The sequence below is a fragment of the Pleurodeles waltl genome, chromosome 4_2, assembly GCF_031143425.1.
Source record: "Pleurodeles waltl isolate 20211129_DDA chromosome 4_2, aPleWal1.hap1.20221129, whole genome shotgun sequence".
Classification (NCBI taxonomy): Eukaryota; Metazoa; Chordata; class Amphibia; order Caudata; family Salamandridae; genus Pleurodeles; species Pleurodeles waltl.
In genome coordinates, this window is record NC_090443.1 from 732972141 (window position 1) to 732991018 (window position 18878).

The 18878-nt window shown below is 43.6% G+C and overlaps 1 protein-coding gene across 1 annotated transcript in view; it reads left to right on the forward strand.

Moving 5' to 3' along the window:
* The window catches only part of LOC138293938 (t-SNARE domain-containing protein 1-like), a 41654-nt gene extending 34160 nt beyond the window's left edge, over window positions 1-7494 (forward strand). The window contains exon 3 of the mRNA XM_069233213.1: window positions 7327-7494. Coding sequence (XP_069089314.1) covers window positions 7327-7494 — 168 coding nt within the window. The remainder of the gene's footprint in view (window positions 1-7326) is intronic.
* The last annotated feature ends 11384 nt before the right edge of the window (window positions 7495-18878 follow it).

Genomic DNA, 18878 nt, shown 5'->3' on the forward strand with positions numbered 1-18878 from the left:
ATGCAATTGTGGTGTCATTGCATTGTGTTCTGTTTGGTATGGTAAGTATTTCATATTGACTTGTCCTCGATATGGATTTTACATTTGTCTAATCTGTGAGAGCTCGACTTTTGCTTGTGAAGACATGGAGGGTGTTCAATTGTGCTAGTTTCCATAACATTTGACTAAGCATGTGTCCATTTTGCTGTGTGTACCTTGCAGCTAAGTGATCTAGATGTCTGACCCATGCAGTTGCTTTTGTATGTGCTTTCTTTACTTGCACTCCCACATTGTGCAGATAGGCATGTCAATGGCTCTAGTACTGTTTGTTCCTGAGATACCAGTTTGTGTGCAAATGTTGTTTTAGGGGCATGTGCAAAGTGTAATGTGTCCCAGGGCAGCATCCTTCTCTGAGTGCCCTGATGCTCCTATCTCTATTGTGCAGGCAATGTTTGCATAGTGAGCTTTGTATATATCTCTCTGTCTATTGTGCTTCACATTGTCCTTCCATTGTGTCGCAATGTGAGTGATGTGTGTGTCCATTGCAGGGCTGTTTAATGGGATGGTTTTTGTGTTTCATGACACATCCAAATATGTGTGTTGAATGTGAAAGCTGTCCAGGGCATGTGTGCAAAATGAGGGTGACAGTTGTATTTGTAGATGTGATGTTGTTGTGTTGTTGGTGTTGTGTGACACAATGTTGTGTACATTTCACTGTCCCTGTGCCTAAAATGAGCAGGCGTGTGTTTTTGTGTAGTGTTGTGGTGCAGTGACCTGTCCAAAGGAGGCATTTAATGGCTGTGCAATGTGTCCTTCTGTGTGAATGACTCCGACTGTGTTCACAATGACTTGTATTTGGTGCCCAAAGCGTAACCCCACATCATGTGGATGATTGCATGACAATCTGTTGTTGAGCATAATGACATAGGTAGGTGTGTGCATTTACCGTCAGTTGCATTCACGGCGGCGTGGATTTTCGGGCTCCTTCGATGACCAGCGGCAGGACATGTATGATGGGCTCCATGGCAGCACTGGACTTGTAAGGCTGCCTGCAGATGAGTTGCTACCCTTTATACTCTCAATTTACGCCTGCTGATCTGTGGTGGATGGATCGCCACAGTCATATTGGAAGTGTGCAACCTCGTAATGTGTCCGGCAGAAACACAGGCTCCACTGGCCTGTTTGTGCTGCCTCGTGAAAGCGACGGTCTGTGCTGCCTGACAGTGCTGGCAGAACCAAGGCGGTCTTTGTTCCATAGGCCCGCATGACTCATAATACAGTGGCCCGACCGCCAAGATGGAACTCGTACTACGGCTCTAAGTTAGTGTTAGGGTGTCTTGGAAGGGAAAAAAAATATCAATTGCAGTTATATCGGAGTCAACCTCAGGACTATAAAGGGATTGATAAAATTTTACAAATCCTTCAAGAATATCTGAATCTTGTTAGAGTGAAGTACCTGTGGAGGACTGTAGACAATACATTTTGTGCGGATCCTTCCTGACCTTGAGACAGTTTGACAAAAACTTGCCCCTTTCATTGCAACCCACATAGTATCTGGCGCTTCTTTTTAGTAAATATTTAGAGGCGTTATCAAAATAAATCTTATTAAAATGCATTTCGAACCATCTTTAGAATTTGAAGAGTAGTACTGATGTTTTATTTTCTTAATATCGGATAACAGTGTGGTGTTTTGGGAGAGGAGGGTTTTCTTTTTCTTAGCAAAATAATCAATTAAAAGCAGTGTGCTGTGGCTTTAAAGGAATCCAAAAGTAGTTGTGGGTGTACCAGAGGATTTTGATGTCTGGAGAAGAAGGCATTGATAAAGGTAATAAATGAGGAATTAAAATTAGCATTGGAGAGTAAAGAATTGTTAAACTGCCATTGATTGGATGATGGCTGTGAGGGAAACAAATCAAAGTCTGCTATAATGGGAGCATGATCCCACAGTAATATGAGTTCAATCTCTGCTTTATTGAGGGTTTGAGAGAAATTTAGTCACAAACATATGGTCTAATCCGTTGAAGGAGTTATGTGAAGGGAAGAAAAAATGTGTATTCTCTTGCTGAAAGGTGGGCTAATCGCCACAAATCGACGAGAGCTCGATAAAAAATGAAAGAACAAAACTGCATTTTGTGTGGGGTAAATTTAACAGTAGGTTGCTTTTCAAGAAATGGGTTACACATTTGGTTGCATGGGACTTAGGACGAAACAAGATGAAAACTACCTGAAACAAGAAAAGAAAATATAAAATGTGTCAAAAGAGAGAAGAAAGCAGTATGAATGAAAAATATGACAACAATTCAGGTAGAAGATCCAAAAATCTCCATGAAAGAGGAAGAATTTGCCCTGAGAAACTGCCTCAATTGTGAAGGTTCTTCAAAAAAGTACACTTGTTCTTTGCAAATAATTTTAAAAGTACATGAGTGAAGTAAATCGAAGCATGCACCCACTTCTTCCTTCTATCTGCCGTGGGTTTAGCAACATCTTGTGTGAAGAAGAGTTTGGAACCAGACAAGAGTATTTTGTTTTTTGGATTCAGCTTCTTGTAGTACCTTGAGGAGATACATATATTCCTGGATTAAGATAATGATGCCTCTGGGTTTAAGTGAAGGAGTGTTTAAAGGAGGTCCATGAACTAGACTATGGGTCCTTTGAATGTTGAGATTATTTTCCATCTTAAGTTTGTATTCTGGTATTGGTTTCCCCTACAAAAGGACATTATACATGAATTTCCTCTAACAAGACCTCCATCGAGATGAGCGAGGAACTTTTGTCTGGAGATGGCGGATCCTGTTTAAGATGTTTCAGTGAGCCAGCCAATTGAGGTTTGAATGTAGTATTTAATTTGGAGATAGCCAAAGGCATGACATCATCTGACGAGTGAGCAGAGGAGAATTTGTAGTTTAATCTTATCGTGCACAGTTTCCCCATAAAAGTATACTGGTTTGGGAACGGAACAGTTTAGAGTAAGTATTCTTTGCCTCCAGTGCAAAGTCACCAGATGAAATAATGAGGAGGCAATAAACAAACAGCAGGATAACTAAAGGCAAAAAAGCAGGAGTGGTGAGTAAAAAGAAAAAAACTTTGGAAGATTTTTAATCCACACAGCAGAAGCGAAAAGCCATTACTTAATGGCAAATGCACAGTATGTGTGCCTGAGAGGGTTAAAATGGGATGTGAGACACCGATCGATGCTGGAAAATGGCCACTCTGTCTGTGAGGGAGAGTCAAAGCAGCAATAAACAAATGTGCGTCATGGTCGAGAGACAGTTGGTAGTGCTTTAATATTGATGTAGCCGTTAGCGCAGTGATCTCTGTCACATTTCTCTCACTTCTGGTGAGAGGGAAGTGTGAAATTAAGGAGGGTCCAAAAAGGAAGCCTGCGTTGCCATGTACGGAGCTCCACTAGCCTGCCGCCATTGATACCGGCGCACAAGCCATGCCTCCAGAATATGATTTTCTGACAGAGCACAATGCAAATAGCAAGAATAAGAACGCCAATTATTTGCCCCATCTGGCTTGAAGGCAGAAGGGACAAGAGATGTATAGAGATGATGATAAAAAGTGTTTGCCTCGGTTTGCGGAATTAACGTGTTAGTGAACAGAAGTGGAGAGCAAGTATGAAAGAGAAGCAAATTATGCAAGTGGCTATTAGTTATGTTGATTCATAATAGCCCACGGACAGATGTCTAGTAAGGGTGTTTCAACTGAATGCTAAAGTTGCTTCAGGGTTGAGTTTAGAGAGAAAATGTTTGATGCAGCGCTGGCAAATGGGTTCTACGTGGATGTCAGAGTAAGCTGGTGCACATGGGGCACTTAGGTATGATACTGAGTACAAAAAGGTTGTGTGAGGCCTATTGGTGCTCTATGACAGAGTGGTTCACTTCAAAGTATAAAGATGTGACCTTTGCAAGTCGTCACATAAGAATCTGAAGTGCAATATGTCACTGCCAGCGAACTGCAAGAGGATCTGTTGATAAAGTTATGAATATGTTTCATAGGACCCTTACAAGTGAAAGCTAAAGATGCTCAGTATGCGCTGGCTTTGGTAGATTATTTTTTGAGATCGATCAAAGTCAAATGTGTTAATATTTCAGATACCTGAAAGGTATTGAGCTTTTAATACATATCTTCTTTAGACAAGGGATTTCCAAAATCATTGACTCTGCTGATAGTCTCAAATTTGTGTCTGAAAAATGGGTCATTTTTTCGAAACATTTTTTTTACTGTGCACTGGTAATTAAATTTATTTTTTATCATTCGTAATACAGTGCCTTGGTTGAAAGGGCTAACAGGATGGCTGAATATTGCATATATTTTTTTGTTACTAAAGGGTGACTGTTACTAGAAGCTTTGAGAGGAATTCAGTGGGCACACCAGTGTATGCCTCAATTTCTAATGGTTTAACTTCCTAATTGGTTACCTAAGAAAGAAACTGAGTGATCTCAGCCTCGTTGTTACTATTTTGTTAAGATCGTGGAAGCCTGGGCTTGACTGTGAGGTATTCTTCCCTGTGTCTACAACTTTCCATTAATTGGCATGCTCTTGACTCTGCAATTACCACCCAGTGGGGTGGCCCTTGCATGATCCATTTTTTCGTCTTCAAGTGTGGAGTGTCTTCTCCATTGGTTATTATGTACTAATGAGTAGCATGGTTATGGTTGCATTGTTCTTATTATTCTGACAAGCGCCATACCCTTGCACGTACATGCATAGATAGAATAACTCGTGCAGTAGCTGTGTACTGTTGGGTTACAAAATATTTGTCCTGTCTCCACTTCATTATAGCCACTGCCAAACCATTCAGGCACATGTTCCTTTCCCCTCCTGGCTTGAATTTAGTACTATTTGGAGCCATGAGGCTTATGATGACAGTACATTGATGTGGGTGTGCTTTGGATTTGATCTTGGGCCAATATGCTATCTACTAACTGTATGTTTATAGATCTGTATGCTAGATTATATAATTCAAATAGAGTGTTTCTATAGTGGATAATGCCCCACCCCCCCAAACCATGAGGATAGTTGCCTGATACAATTAGGGTAAGGCTATCACCTATGTGTCTTCTCGTTTCTTTCTCTCTTCTGATTTTTTGTGTGCGCATCTAATATATGTGCATGAAATTACACCACAGTGTTTTCAGGTTTGCAGTGCGTTTGGGTTGCAGTGTCACGTTTGCACATGTGAGTCTCTCATTTTTCCTTTTGGCGCAAAGTGAGTGGCGTATTGAGTTTCTAGTTGAGTAGTTAGCCTTGCTTCTTATAAGGCACTACTTTACTTTTGGTGCTGTAATTATTTTTTGATTTTTATATCCATATAGGTAGTGTACCTGCTGAATTAAGGTAGGAACTCACTTGCCTATGCCTTCTACAATTTAATGCTTTGGCTTATTTGTAGGGATTCTTTGTCCCTGAAGAATGCCTGGGACCTTTCTAGGCCATAAAAAGAAAAGAAACATGCTGACCTGAAGGGATGGCATTAGCCATTTCTCTTACACACCATCCCACTAAATTATTAATCATACCTGTGGTCCTACACTAATAAAGGTGACAGCCTGGGAACCATAAGATATTTTAGTTCTATCTGAATCCTCATCACTATCCAGCATAATTTATCTAAGACTCCCTCCCACGCATTACATCAAGGGAGTTCAAGTTCACCCGGGTGGCACTGTCCTACCTGGGTGGGAAGAGGCTGTCGATAATGAAGCATGACACTATGAGTGTGTGAGGCTTCTCTTTCCAAATAAAATAATTTGTTCTCATGTGACATCAACAGACCTTCTCCACCCACTTAGGGGGTTTTCAACACAATTTTGTGGGGAGAGCCAAATCAGTGCTCTCCTTTTAACCACGGCATCCTGTTGTGATTTGGTATTCTGAATGGAGAAGGTACGGTGGTAGTCTGGCCTACCCCCCTCTATACGTGTTTGTGCAGAATCATCTTATATCATGCCACCAGAACACTTTCTGGGGGAATATGTATGGAATTCTTGGATCTATAAGGCACAAAATGGCATGACACTAGGTGAGTTATGAACATATGACCACATATGATAGGCTATACGTATGGGGGTGGGGTAGGCTTCACTCTTTGATACCTTAGAACCACAATAGCAAGCATTACAATGATGTCACTCTTTCCCACTTGCTAGGCGCTTTGGGGAAGAAAAAAATAATTACACATTTTTGCAGGATTACTTCTAGTGGCTGTCAATGTCATAGAGCAACAAGATTCACATTTTGGCATTTGATGTACATGTACAGAGCTAATGTGCTTCCTTGCCACAACATTCCATTTCTCTAGATTTCATTGTAGACATATCCTCATAAAAGGCATTTTGGTGGTGTTAGACCATTTAATCAAAATGGCCTTTGTTATATCAACACAAATTAGGCAAATTCTTTCTACAGAACTAAGGGCTAGATGCACTGGCAATTGGAGACTAGTATTTTTGCAACCAGTGTGGTAATTTGTGTACCGACACATGTACTAAAAGGGCAGTGCTCAAATGACTGATTCCTGGTGGGTCGCAATTTGACCTACCTCATGAATATTAATGAGTGGGCAAATTGTGAACCACTAGGAATTACAGCCATCATAAGAGAGGACCACCATGTCTGTGATTGCTTCTAACTAAAGCAATTAAGTTTGTTTAAATGCAACCCATTTTCCTCAAAGGAAAACCAAATGCATTTAAAAATAAATAAAAGTTTAAGTAACAGTGAGACCACTACCTACTCTGGATTTTTTTTTCAGGATTCTCAAAGGGGAAGGGGTTCTGTGGGGACACCCTCCCTTTAGCGAATGCCTTACAACTGCCTTTCAGTAGTCAGTAGTCAGTAAAAGATTAATGTCTTGTAACTGGAATTCTGTCCCAAAACATTAAAACATACCAATCCAATTTGGTATTAGGAAGAAATGCCTAAACACATCCCTTTCAAAATACCATATTGGTACTTGGTTACAATTTAGTTTTGTATGCAAGAAAATTAGTTTTGCGGTTGCAAATGGCACCATTTTGGGATGTTTGCAAATGCAAGAACACTTGATACAGCTTGCCTATAATTCACCTATCCAACCTTTTAGTAGTACTGTATAACAATAGAGGTTCACAATGTATTTTCTACTTTTGGCAAGTCTTGTAACACTGATGAACATTGAGGAACCACTCTCCACTATCCACAATTCTCAAGTGAGTGTGCAGGTGGAGAAAACCAACTGAAAGCCTGAACAATATCTACAATGCCAGTTACTCCAAGATTGTGTCATTGGGCTACTTCAATGTGATTAGGAGAATTTACATACATTAACATGACTACATCTCCCCATACTTCTGCCATCAGGAGTACCGTCTACCCATGATTGGAGCTGATGTGATACACACTCGAAAGGTGCCAGTTGTGCAAGAACGCCAGGAACATCTTCATGGCCTGAAAAATCTCACAGAAGTTAAATCCAACTACAACTTGCATGAAGATTCTCCACATAGGCTAGCTACAAAGTTACTTTGAGAAGATCATGTATAGTTGTCTACTAAATAGTTCTGTTTCAAAGGCTAAACCAAATTTGAATCCCCTTGTTGAAAAGATGATTAATCCAGTAGCTGTGAAACTGATCTTCCCACCCAATGTTACTAAACATCCAGCCTTATGCATGATGAAACCATGCATGCCATTACCATACATGCCTTTACCACGTGTCCATTATCACACAATGCCTTTACCACGTATTGCTTTTACCAGGGAAATCATTTCCACTCATATGCCTTTACCACGCATGTCTTTACCTTGAATTAGTAAGTCTATCCCAGTTAAGTGAAACTCTTAATTCTTTTCCACCTTTGTATATTTGTGTGCGTGTAGATATGTATATATTCATATATTTACTGAAAAACCAAGGGTTACAGGGACATTATAATTTAAAAAAACCTTAGAAATTCACTGAAAAAAACTAAGGTTACATGGACGTTATAGTTAGGCTCAGATTTTACACATACAACACCATAGAAATTTAGCAGTTACACTTACCTGAGCTAAGTATAACTTATGCTCCTACACTGTACTGCTTACGACCTCACATATTGCATCACTCATGACATGGTCAGTGACATCAATGATAACATCACTCATGACATCTCAAATGACATCAACTCAAGGTAACGTAACTTATGTGGCCTTTCTGTAAATGCAATACACCACGTTTTTCTCTTTTTTAAATTAATTTGTTGGAGTACTCAGTGGTTACTAGGGCCTGTGATGAAATCACAGTGCATCCCCAGCTTTGATAAACATTAAAAAAATATAAAAATGATATACAGGCCACACAAATTTTAATATTTAAAACACGGACTCTATATACATAGATTAATATTTACACGCTTATCTGTGTTTCACAATATGCTAATTTATTTTATGAGTTTGGCGAATCAGCAGATGTGCCATAAAGCCACCGTGGATCTGCTGTGATTGCAGGAATACACCCAAATGTCTATTTCCCATTGGATACCGCAAGTCCACACCCACGCACATTGCAAACCACACCCTAAATAAGTTATTTGGGTTTCACATCTCTTTAGGGACAGACTGAAAACCACAGCTCCATCATTATTTTGGCTTTCCTTCAAAAGAGTTTCAAAGTCAAGTCTGTTGAAAATAGAACAGAGGGGGAAAAGTAGCATGAAGAAGGAGAAGACATACCACCACCAAAGACGACCGCCACCATTTGGAAACATTTCTCCATCCCTTCAGTAGAAAAGAAAGTTGTTGCAAAAATTGTCCAATGCAATACTTGCAACAAAAAACTGTCTAGAGGTACATCACACATGACACATCATCCTGCGGAAGCACCGGAAAAAACAAAAAAAAACAAGGGCGAATGACAGGATAACCAGAGGGATGGAGGGTGGTGAAACATCATCAGGAGTGTGGGACCCTTAGCACCCGCCCAGATGGTTACCATCTCTGCTGGTGGTCATTGTGGCAAAAGCCATATGTCAGTTGCATTAAAAATGTCATCTGTTGCTCACTTTATGGATGCTGTCAACAAGTATAATTGTTAATATTGTTTCACCTCATCATTCCACCTTCTATTCCTCTTAACCCCTTTGTTGCCAGGCCTTTGCCCCCTCAGATGCCAAGCCTTTTTTTGGCTATTTGGGGCAGTTTAGGCCCTCATAATTTTCTGTCCACATAAGCTACCCACACCAAATTTGCATCCTTTTTTCCAACATCCTAGGGATTCTAGAGATACCCAGAGTTTGTGGGTTCCCCTGGAGGAGACCAAGAAATTAGCCAAAGCACAGCAAAAACTTCATTAAAAAAAAAAAGGGAAAAAGGGCTGCAGAAGGCGGCTTGTGTTTTTCCCCTCAAAATGGCATCAACAAAGGGTTTGCGGTGCTAAAATCACAATCTTCCCAACATATCCCATTTTTACTATTTTTGTGCTTTTAGCCTCCTTCTTCAAGTTAGTGACAGACATGGGTGTGAAACCAGTGCTGGATCTCAGACAACTAAACATTTCTAAAAAGTAGAGAAAATTCTTAGTAATGCAAGGGGTCATTAGTGTAGATCCTGCAAGGTTGTCCTACAGAAAATAACAGCTGATATAAAACAAATATTGAAATTGAGGTAAAAAAACAGTTTTTTTCCCCTACGTTTTACTCTGTAACTTTTTCCTGCAATATCAGATTTTCAAAAGCAATATACCGTTTGGTCTGCTGGACTCTTCTGGTTGCGGGGATATATAGTGCTTGTAGGTTCATCAAGAACTAGAACTGCACCTTGCAATGGGTTTTCATTGTATACCAGGTGTACAGCAAATCATTTGGTGAAATATAAAGAGTGAAAATTAGGTATCAAGGAAACCTTTGTACTTCCAAAATGGGCACATAATAAGGTGTTAAGAAGCACTGGTTATTTGCACTTCTCTGAATTCTGTGGTCCCCATACTAGCATGTGATTTACTTAGCATTTCTCAAATAGTTGTGGTTTTTACACAATGTCTTACATTTGGAAGGAAAAAATTTAGAGAGAGACAAGGGACAAACGCACTTCTTCTTCTATTCTGTGTTCCCCCAAGCCTCCCAGGTAAAAATGGTACCTCATTTGCATGGGTAGGCCAAATACTCACGACAGGAAACGCAACATGGACACATCACATTTTTATATTGAAGTTTGATATGTTTTTTGTAAAGTGCCTAGCTGTGGATTTTGTCCTTTAGCTCAGTCGGCATATGGAGAAACCTAGCAAACCTATACATTTTTTAAAACTAGGCACCTAGAGGAATTCAGAATGGGGTGACTTGTGGGGCTCTCACCAGGTTCTGTAACCCAGAATCCTTTGAAACCCTCAAAATGTGGCAACAAAAACACTTTTTCCTCACATTTTGGTGACAGAAAGTTGTGGAATCTGGGAGGAGCCACAAATTCCCTTCCACCCAGCATTCCTCAAGGTGTCCCGATAAAAATGATACCTCAGTTGTGTGGGTAGGTCTAGTTCCAGCAACAGGAAAAACACTACGCGGACACATCAAAACAATCAAATACAAAACTACTTGTTTTTGCGGGGGCACCTGTATTTTTGGTCCTGGGCTCAGCAGCCATCTAGGGAAACCTATCAAACCCAGGCAATTGTGAAAAAGAGGACACTCAAGGGAGTCCAGGGAGGTGTGACTAGTGTGGATCCCCCAGTGTTTTCTTACCCAGAATCCTCAGCAAACCTTAAATGTAGCTAAACAAATCACATTTCTCCCACATTTCTGTGTGGGATCACTGACCGGCACAAATTTCCTACCATCCAACGTTCTCCTCAGTCTCCTGATAAAAATGATACCTCAATTGTGTAGGTGGGCCAAGTACCTGTGACAGGGAAGAGCCAAAAACAGGTTGAAAATGAATGGGGAACCAAGCGGGTCCAAAAGGGCAATTTGAAAAAAAACATTTTTAGGCTGATCCGTGGGGCAGAATTTTGGGTGGTAGGATTTTGGTGGATTCCTGCAGATTCTGGAAGGTTCCACCATAAAAATGTTGGAAAAATGTGTGATTTCAAGCAAAGTTGGAGATTTGCAGGGCATTGTGGGTAATTAAATTGTGCAGGGTGCATGACTCACTCAGATGTTTAGTTTTCAGATGTGTCTAGGTCTCGTAGATTTTTTTACATGGCAGAATCCCAAAGTCCAAAAAGTGCAGCCTTCACCATTCCAAGTGGGACGATTTTGAGAGTTAGACAATCTCTCATGGCTCAAATGTAAAATTAAAACCCAAAATGATCAAATGACCTCTTGCTTGCCATGGGATAAGATATTTTAGTGTGAGGGGCGAGAGCTGAAACACTGTTACCCCTTTCAGTTGGGGTGGCGGCATAACCATATGGTAGCCACCACCCCACTATTTTTTTAGTTTTTTAATTTCCTAGCATCTAGTAGACTTTCTCCACCCCGCCAGGGAGTCGATCGGGGTGTAATTGCCCCATCCGCCCACTGGTGGGCAGAACAACTGGCCATACCCCCACCTCTTTTTTTGAAAAAAAAATCTTCCCTGGTCTCTGGTGGGGTTTCTGCCCCCCTTGGGTGCAGATGGGCCTTACAAACATATGCCGATCTGCCCGCAAGGGGGGGCAGAAATGGCCTTAACAAATTTGCCCCCCAGGGGAATGACCCTTGCCTAAGGAGTCACTCCCCTTGCGTGAAATTTGCTCCAAAAAAATCCCTGGTGTCTAGTGGTTTCTGCCCCCCTTGTGGGCAGATTGCCCTAAGAAAAATAGTCCAATCTGTCCCCAAGGGGGGCAGAAATTGCCTAAAATAAAATTGCCCCCCAGGGGAGCAACCCTTGCCTTAAGGGTCGCTCCCCATCTGTAAAAAAATAAAAATCTCTGGTGCCTGGTGGTTTATCGGCCTAATTAATATAGGCGATCTTCCCCCCAGGGGGGCAGAAAAGACCTAATAAAAACATTGCCTCCTTGGGGAACGACCCTTGCCTAAGGGGTCACTCCCCTTATCAATATAAACAAAAATAAAAATAAATCCCTGGTGTCTAGTGGTCTCTGCCCCCCTGGGGGCAGATCGGCCTAATTAATATAGGCCGATCTGCCTCCAGGAGGGGCTTAAAAGGCCTAATATTAAAATTGCCCCCGGGGATCGACCCTTGCCTAAGGGGTTGCTCCCTTTATATACATTATAAAAAAAAAACTGCCTTGGTGTCTAATGGCTTCTGCCCCCCCCCCCGGGCAGATCAGCCTAATTTATATAGGCTGATCTGCCCCCGGGGGGGCATAAATAGCCTGAGATAAAATACCCGCTCTTGGGGAGCGACCCTTGCCCAAGGGGCTGCTCCCCTTATTTGTTAACACTAAATAAACAAAATCCCTGGTGTAGTGGGCATTCCTGCAGCAGGATTGCTATGCGATCGTGCTGCAGGAATGCTCATAGAAACATGAAGCCTTTCCTTCCCTTTTCATGCCTCTCTGCCTCCCCTGCCCTTGTACAGATTTGTTTCTCCTTGGATCACGCTGGAAGCATGCTTCCAGCACGATGGGAGGTGACCTCTGATGAGGTCAGCGCGCAATCGCGTGCTGCCGTCATCAGATGTCACTGGGCGCATGCGGGGTTGAAGGGGAAGCAATTCTCCTTCCAGCCCTGCCCTGGGGAGATGGGGGGGAAGGCCCTCGGGAGAGCGCTATCGCTTCCCCCGAGGGCCGGTCCCAGGAAATAATGGTTACTTCCGTGGTGCCTCAGCACCGCACCACCAGATGTAACCATTACGTCCGTGACAGCGAAGTGGTTAAAGACTGCAGCCAGTTGCTTTTTCCAAGTTGCATTCCCTTACTCCTTTAACTATCCTTGTTATTTTTGATCCATTAGGAAAAAGACAAAAAAAATAAAACTTTTTTTGAGAAAATCAACCCCACAAAAAACAGTTCTTTTTAGAACCACTTTATCCGGTCCAAGAAAGAGCTATCTACTTTTTTATGTTTCTGTACAGGTGTGTGTTTAACTGTTTGTGAGTTTTTTTATGTATACATGTATCATACGCCGCATATGTGAAATCAAAGTAGCACATCTGACTAGTTTAATATTCAACAAGAGGAATAAACCTATAAAGTATGAAAGAATACACTAGCAAATGTTTTGCAATGTCATCTAGAATACTAAATTGCAAGTTGATGTGTAAGTGGTTGTATGGGTGTCTCAGTGGATTTGTGAGTGGCAGTATGGGTGTATTAGTGCTTGTGTAAGTGGCTCTCTGAGTGTCTGAATAGGTGTGTGGGTGTGTAAGTGGATATGTGGGTATGTGAATGAGTGTGTGAGTATCTGTATGGGTATATTAGTCTATGTGAGTAGGTGTGTGGATGTGTAAATGGGTGTGTGAGATGGCGAATGAGTGGCTGTTTAGGTGTGTCAGTAGCTGTCTGAGTGACTGTATGGGTGTGTTAGTGGGTATGTAAATGTCTGTGTGGGTGTGTAATTGGGTGAGCGAGTGTGTGCATGGGTGTTTGAGTGGCTTTGTAGGTCTGTGAGTGGGTGTGTGTGTGTTGGTGTGTGAGCCAGTGTGAGAGTATGGACCTGTGAGTCGGTGTCTGAGTAGCTGAGTGAGTTGGGCTGTGAGTACCTCTATGGGTATGTTAGTGGGTGTGTAAACGAGAGTGTGGGTGTGTGAGTACCTGTGTACGTGTCTGTATGGATATGCAAGTGGGTCGCTGAATGATTGTGTGGGTATGTGAGAAGTGAGTATCTGTACAGATGTGTGAGTGGGTGAATGAGTGTCTGTATGGGACTTCAAGTGGGTGTTTGACTATGTAAGTGGGTGTATGTTTTTTAATTGTTGATCGGAACACCCTCACAATGAATTCTAATACTGGAAGAACTCATTTGTAAACCACGTTACTTCAATAGATGGGACCATTAAGCTGTATAAAAATAAAAAAATGAATTAGTATTACAATTTATAAAATTATAATTTAAGCTTAGAAATGTTAGCAAAGCATAACTTTATAATAGCAACAAACACTACACAATTACCATGCTCTAATGCTATGTTATTATATAAATTAACTTTTCATTTTCCCATTGTTTACAGTTCTAAGGCTTTATACTTATACAACAAAAATGATTTACTGCATAAAGAATCATCCTTGAACATTGGGAATAATCAATCATATAGACTGCATAAAAACCCACAACTGCACAGTATGCCACTGCAAATAAGCAACACAGCACATTTCACACACTACAAGTTTTTAAATGATCATTTTATCTATATTTGCAGTACTTATCCAACGAAACATATGCTGAAAAAAATAACTTCATCATTAAAAGTGTTACAGTAGCATTACTAAAAATATAAGGAATACCAGCATAGGCAAAGCCTTATAAAGACAACAACGTTGCAAGGCTGCATAATGTCATAAATCCTGATAATGTATCTACAATAACTAGACTATTTACAACTGTCACCCCTCTTAGAACCTTGTTTCCAAAAACAAAAGATAGGCACTCGAAGGCAATCCTTGTCTGAATGTAAGGTTCTTATCATCACATTCTGTCAATTCACTTCTATTTTTTAGATAGACAGTATAATGACGAGATCTAATACTAACTCATTCATGAAAAATGATGGCAATAGTAGTGTATGTTTTACCATAAATAAATATCTGTCCTGATTTAAAGTTAGTAATCTCAGTATCTAATCTACTGCCATCTGCTCTGCATCATTGTAGCATTAAAGTTACATACTTCCCATTTCTTGCTACACATAAAGTCGACAGAACATCTGTTTGACAATTTGGACATATGTTATTTTCTGTAGCTTTTCTCACTAATTTCTCAAAAGTCACACTTTTAGAATTTAGTAACATTAAATAAAAATACTTGCATCCTTTTTGTGTAATTGATGTGTATGAGCAATCCTTACATTTATGGTGCCATGAGTAACTAAGTGCAAATAACTCATTTACAGCTGTCTCCTCTTCTTCTAAAATAGCAAACATCACCATTAAAAACTCCTGTGCATCCTCGTGAGTATTTTGAGTAAACTGTGCAGATCCACTACATATATCTACTGTGTCTTGAATTACTGATGCAGAATGTTTTTTCGTTCTCTCACTACAAAGATGGTTCAACAAAACACAGTGCGGAACACAATGCATCTACAACAAGACGTAATACAATCTGCTTACCACAACATTAGCATAGCAGCTCACTCCAGAGGGATTTTACAATTGGTAGCTAACAATACCTCCCTCATTTTCAATTTTATTTCTTAACAACTGTCCCTTTTCTTTCATTTCCTTCCTTGCAACTACATCACTACACTGCTTTGAAACATCTGCTTTAGACAGATGGAACATTCCTTATGAACTGGATTCTGTCCTAAATGAGAAGCATACAGACTTCATAATCAGTAGTATTCCTTAACACAACTTGCGTCTGCATTTACTCTGCTCTAGTCAAATGCAACGAGACACAAGCCAGACAGTGTCCTAATGCAAAACAAAGCTACATATGACATACCTTCCTTAAACATTGTACTACCAATGTTAATAAATGCTGCATCTAAACGTAACCTTTGTGATTTATTAATCAATCAATCAATCAATCAATAATTTATAAAGCACGCTATGTACCCGTTAGGGTTTCGAGGCGCTGGGGGGGGGGGGGTGCTGCTATCGTTCGAAGAGCCATGTCTTGAGGAGTCTCCTGAAGGTGAGGAGGTCCTGGGTCTGGTGTAGTGAGGTTGGGAGTGCGTTCCAGGTCTTGGTGGCGAGGTAGGAGAAGGATCTGCCGCCAGAGGTCTTGCGCTGGATTCGGGGGACGATGGCGAGGGCAAGGTTGGCAGAGCGTAGTTGATGTGAGGGAGCGTAGAAGTTGAGTCTGGTGTTCAGGTAGGTGGGTCCGGTGTCGTGTAGAGCCTTGTGTGCGTGGGTGAGGAGTTTAAAGGTGATCCTCTTGTACACGGGGAGCCAGTGGAGGTCTCTCATGTGAGGGGAGATGTGACATCGGCGGGGTATGTTGAGGATCAGGAGGGCGGATGCGTTCTGGATGTGTTGGAGTCGTTTGATGTCTTTTGTTGGGATGCCTGTGTAGAGTGCGTTGCCGTAGTCGAGTCTGCTACTGACGAGGGATTGGGTTACCATCTTTCTGGTTCCTGTTGGAATCCACTTGAAGATCCTGCGGAGCATACGGAGGGTGTTAAAACAGGAGGATGAGACTGCGTTGACCTGTTTGGACATGGTGAGGGCGGAGTCGAGGATGAAGTCGAGATTTCGTGCGTGGTTGGCTGGGGTGGGTGGAGGGCCCAGGGCGATGGGCCACCACGAGTCGTTCCAGGCCGAGGGGGATGCGCCCAAGGATGAGGACTTCCGTCTTGTCGGAGTTAAGTTTTAGGCGGCTGTTGCTCATCCATTCGGCGATGGATTTCAGTCCCTCGTGAAGGTTGGCTTTGGCGGTGTGAGGATCTTTGGTCAGGGAGAGGACGAGCTGGGTGTCGTCGGCGTAGGAGAGGATGCTGAGGTTGTGCTGGCGGGCCAGTTGTGCGAGGGGGGCCATGTAGACGTTGAATAGCGTTGGGCTTAGTGAGGAGCCTTGGGGGACGCCGCAGATGAGGTTGGTGGCTTTGGAGTGGAAAGGTGAGAGTCGGACCCTCTGGGTTCTGCCGGAGAGAAAGGAGGAGATCCAGTTGAGGGCTTTGTCTTGGATGCCGGCTTCGTGTAGACGGGTTAGTAGGGTGCAGTGGCAGACTGTATCGAAGGCGGCTGATAGGTCTAAGAGGATCAGGGCTGAGGTTTCGCCGTTGTCCATTTGTAGTCTGATGTCATCTGTGGCGGCGAGGAGTGCAGTCTCTGTGCTGTGGTTTCGTCTGAACCCGGATTGGGAGGGGTCTAGGATGGAGTTGTCTTCAAGGTAGTGGGCAAGCTGTGTGTTGACGATCTTCTCGATGACTTTCGCTGGGAAAGGGAGGAGGGAGATTGGTCGGAAGTTTTTGAGATCGTTGAGGTCAGCCTTAGGTTTCTTGAGGAGAGGTTGGATTTCTGCGTGCTTCCAGCTGTCCGGGAAGGTAGCGGTGTTGAAGGAAAGGTTGATGATCTTGCGGAGTATGGGGGCGATGGCGACGTCGGCTTTGTTGAAAACGTGATGTGGGCAGGGGTCAGAGGGAGATCCTGAGTGGATGGAGTTCATGGTTTTTAGGGTTTTGGCGTCGTCTACTTGGGTCCAGGTGGTGATGTGGTCGGCGTGGGAGGACTTGTTGGTGGTGGGGTCTGGCGGAGGTGAGGTGTTGAAGCTGTCGTGGATGGCTGCGATTTTCTGGTAGAAGAAGGTGGAGAGATCGTCGCAGAGTTTCTGGGATGGAGGGATGTCGTTGACATTGGCGTTGGGGTTGGTGAGTTCCTTCACGATGCTGAGGAGTTCCTTGCAGTCGTGAGCGTTGTTGTTAAGGCGTTCTGTGAAGTGGGAGCGCTTGGCGAGTCGGATCAGTTGGTGGTGTTTACGGTTAGCTTCCTTGAGGGTAGCAAGGTTCTCGGGTGTGCGCTCGAGGATCCATTTTTTCTTGAGTTTCTGGCAGGTGCGTTTGGAGGTGGTTAGTTCGTCTGTGAACCAGGCTGTTTTTTTCTTTTCTTGGTTGGCGGTGGGTCTCTTGAGTGGGGCTAGGATGTTGGCGCAGTTGAGGATCCATTGTTGGAGGTTGATGGCGGCGGAGTCCGGGTCGGTGGGGTCGGGTGGTGGGTGTTTGGCGAGGGTGTTGGTGAGTTGGTCTTCGGTGACTTTTCCCCAGCGGCGGTGAGGCGGCAGAGGGGTGCGGTGGTGTTCGGTGTTTTTCTTGAAGGAGAAATGGACGCAGTGATGGTCGGTCCAGTGGAGTTTGGAGGTGTGGCTGAAAGAGATGTGGTTGCTTGAAGTGAAGAGTGGGTCAAGGGTGTGGCTGGCGATGTGGGTGGGAGTGTTGACCAGTTGACGGAGTCCGAGGTTGGAGAGGTTGGTGGTCAGTGATGCGGTGTTGACGTCATTGTTGTTCTCCAGGTGGAAGTTTAGGTCTCCCAGGAGGATGTAGTCTGAAGAGGCGAGGGCGTGGGTGCTTGCGAGGTCGGAGATGGTGTCGCTGAAGAGGGCTCTTGGTCCTGGAGGACGGTATATGAGGGTTCCTCTGAGGGTAGTGTTGGGGTCTGTGTGAATCTGGAAGTGGAGGTGTTCGGCTGTTTTGAGGGTGTCGTCTGTGTGGGTATGGATCTTGAGGGTAGCTTTGTGGGCAATGGCTATTCCTCCGCCGATTCCATTGGTGCGATCTCTTCTGGTGATCTTGTAGCCCTCAGGGATGGCGATGGCGATGTCTGGGGCCGAGGAGTCGTTCCACCAGGTTTCGGTCAGGAAGGCTACGTCTGGGGCGGTGCTGTCGAGCAGGTCCCAGAGTTCGATGGCGTGCTTTCGTGCGGAGCGTGTGTTGAGGAGGATGCAGTGCAGGTGGTTTGTGTTGGTTGTTGCTGGCTTCGTTGTTCTGTTGCAGGTGAAGTAGCAGGTGCGGCAGGAAAAAGGTCCTTTGGTGTGCTTCGGGCTGGCCTGGAAGCACTCTGTGGAGGGGCCAGGGTTGAAGGCGAGGAGTTCGCTGGCCGAGTAACGAAGGCATGGGGCGCGGGGGCGCGAGGACTAGGGGGGGTGGCGCTGGGCGCGGTCCAGGCGCAGACGGGCTTGCCTCTGGCGCGCCTCCGGCGCTCCAGCGGCACGGACGCGTAGCGCCAGCCATTAAGAAGGGAGGGGTGGAGGGAGGAGCAGCTGGGAGGTGGGAGGCGGGAGGGAGCGGCGAATGGGGGCGCGAGGGGGGCGGGGCCGCAGGGAGGCAGCGGCAGGGAGAGAACTGCAAGGGGGAGCGCCCAAGGGGCAAAAACAAGAAAACAAGGCACAAAAAAGTCG